General features: G+C 33.7%; 1 protein-coding gene across 1 annotated transcript; it reads right to left on the bottom strand.

Moving 5' to 3' along the window:
- Positions 1–377: 377 nt before the first annotated feature.
- Positions 378–1,163, bottom strand: LOC140811259 (uncharacterized). Its single transcript, XM_073169127.1, has 2 exons — positions 680–1,163; positions 378–589 (listed from the first exon to the last, which is right to left on the bottom strand). The coding sequence occupies exons 1-2, from the start codon at positions 1,161–1,163 to the stop codon at positions 378–380; spliced, it is 696 nt and encodes a 231-aa protein (XP_073025228.1).
- Between the last annotated feature and the right edge of the window lie 1,330 nt (positions 1,164–2,493).

The following is a 2,493-nucleotide window of genomic DNA, read 5'->3' as shown; positions in this document are numbered from 1 at the left end:
GATCTTGGCAATATTTGGGCCTGAGTCTAACTTTTAAAAAGAGGTCTTTGAATCATAATGTGTGTTTTTATTTTTTTTAGTTCCATAGCAATTTTTTGAATTAAACCAATACGTTAAAGACAATATAAAAAACTAAATAAATAAAAATATCAAACATGTCCAAAATGATTACTAAAAAACAACCCGCCTAACAGTTTTATACCTAAAAATAATAATCAAGTCTGCATAATCAAGTTGTTCAGTAATTTCTTCTCAATCAATAGCATAGCCAATCCATTCAATCTTTCTTGTGACGTGGTTGATTGGAGAAAAGTTTTGATGTGATTTAACTTTGAGAAACTTCGCTCTGCACTTGCTACTGTAAGCGGGACAGTCAACTAGATTTTATAAGCAATATGAGCATTTGGTAAGCACACATCCATTTTCTTCAAGTAATTCACTACATCAATGGCCGCTTTTGCTTCTCTTGGTAATGAGCACATCAAGAATGTCAACTCCGAAAATAGATCATCCTTATTAATATTATAACAACCCTTATGAGTCAAAGAATTTTCAAGATTCTTGCAAGACCTCAACAAGCTTTCATCGTCTGCACGTTATAACCTCTCTAGATTGAACAAAAAACCAAATGTTTCTTCATATTTTTGAAACTTTTCAAATCGAGCTTTCATAGAAGAACGAGCTTGATCGATTATAAAGAGAAAGTAGTTAATTCGAAAAGATTCTGTAGCTGACTGTATCACTTCTTCTCTGTTACTTTCACCAAATTGTTTCTTTCTTCGAATAACACGTTTCTCTCGAAATACAGCTTCAATGCCCATCTCACGTGCCATTTCTTTAGCTTCAACCTTGGCCTTATCGTAACCATCTTCTCTAAATTCTTCAAGAAATAAAACAATTCTTTGTAAAAGTTTGATAGCAACATCAATATCCATATTTTCAGATTGAAGAAATTTGCTCACAGTGTTGATAGCATGCAACAACTTGTACCAAATTACCACACCAAGCAAGAATTCAAAATTCTCAAGTTCATATAACGCTAAGGACTCAGCTTCACTCTTCGTTTTGTGATCTTCACTATCATTTGCCAAGTCATACAAAGCATCTCTTATTTGTGCAATTTGCTCCTTTATAGTTTTAACATTCTCAACATGACTTTCCATCGTGTTTGTGACAATGGCTTAACTGTCGAACCCTTCACGTGATCTTTGAAAATCTTCCACCGCTTGTTAGAAGAGGAGAACAATGTATAGATTTGTTGTATTACTCCAAAAAATGACAGCCTTAGGACAACAATTCGCCATATCACACAAAGCTAAATTGAGACTATGACAACCACAAGGAGTATAAAAAGCTCTGGGATTCATCAAGTAACCTTTTTTGTACACTTTTATGCCTACCTTTCATATTAGATCCATTAACATATCCTTGACCTCTAATATCATCAATATCAAACTCAAGATTGACTAAAGCATTTTTAAGATGCATAAAAAGCCAAAGTCCCAAAATATCATCAACATCTAAAAATTGCACCCAATATTCTTCGACTTTTGTGAAACTTTTTGAATCATTTAAATATCATATGACAATGGACATTTGCTCTTCGTGACTGATATCAGGAGTACAATCTAATATGATTGAAAAATATTTTGCTTGTGTTACCTTTGCAAGTATTGTTTTTCTTACCTCGCTTGCCAACATCTGTATCCACCCATTTTGAATTCTGCAACCAAGATATGTAGTATAAGTCTCATGGTATTTAATCCGCCGGAGGTGCTCTTTCATTACTGGATTAAACTTTGCAATCATTTCAATCATTTGTAGAAACAAACCATCGTTTTCAACATAAAGTTTTTCACAACTTCCTCGAAATGCTAAGTTATTTTACGCCAATCGTTGAACTACTGCGATTATCCTCTGTAACACTTGTTTCCAATACTCTCTCTTTATTAATTTGTACTTGTACTCCTGCATCAATCACTTTATTTGTCTTCAATCTTCTTTCCAATTCAAGCCAATTCGTTATACACTCCATATGCTTCTTACTCGCTTCATGATTTGCAAGACATCGACTCAAATTATGCCAATCATTGTATCCTTCATTAGCTAACTTACCATATCCAGTCTTGGTTACTTGCTTCTTGAATAACTTACATCAAAACAAAAAAATCTAGTTACAAGAAACTGAATATAATAGCCATCTTCGATCACTTTCCTCCCCGTTTGGCAAAATTCTCTTATAATTTGACACATTGAAATGCCTGTTAGCGCTATCTTTAGGAAACACATTTATGACATCTCTGTTCGGACCTCTTTCTACTAAAAAGTTTCTAATTTTTTGATCAATGTTGTCCCACTTTGCTGGATCATCAGACCAAGTTTCCTGATTCAATTTCTCATATTGAACAAACTCTTCATCTTTCTCATGATCATTGAATGCATCCACATCGACAGACTCAAGAAATTTTTTAGTATCAATCTCATTCTCATCCA

The sequence above is a fragment of the Primulina eburnea genome, chromosome 14 (genome assembly GCF_022965805.1).
Source record: "Primulina eburnea isolate SZY01 chromosome 14, ASM2296580v1, whole genome shotgun sequence".
In the NCBI taxonomy this organism is placed as follows: domain Eukaryota; kingdom Viridiplantae; phylum Streptophyta; class Magnoliopsida; order Lamiales; family Gesneriaceae; genus Primulina; species Primulina eburnea.
This window is presented reverse-complemented; position numbering and strand designations above follow the sequence as displayed.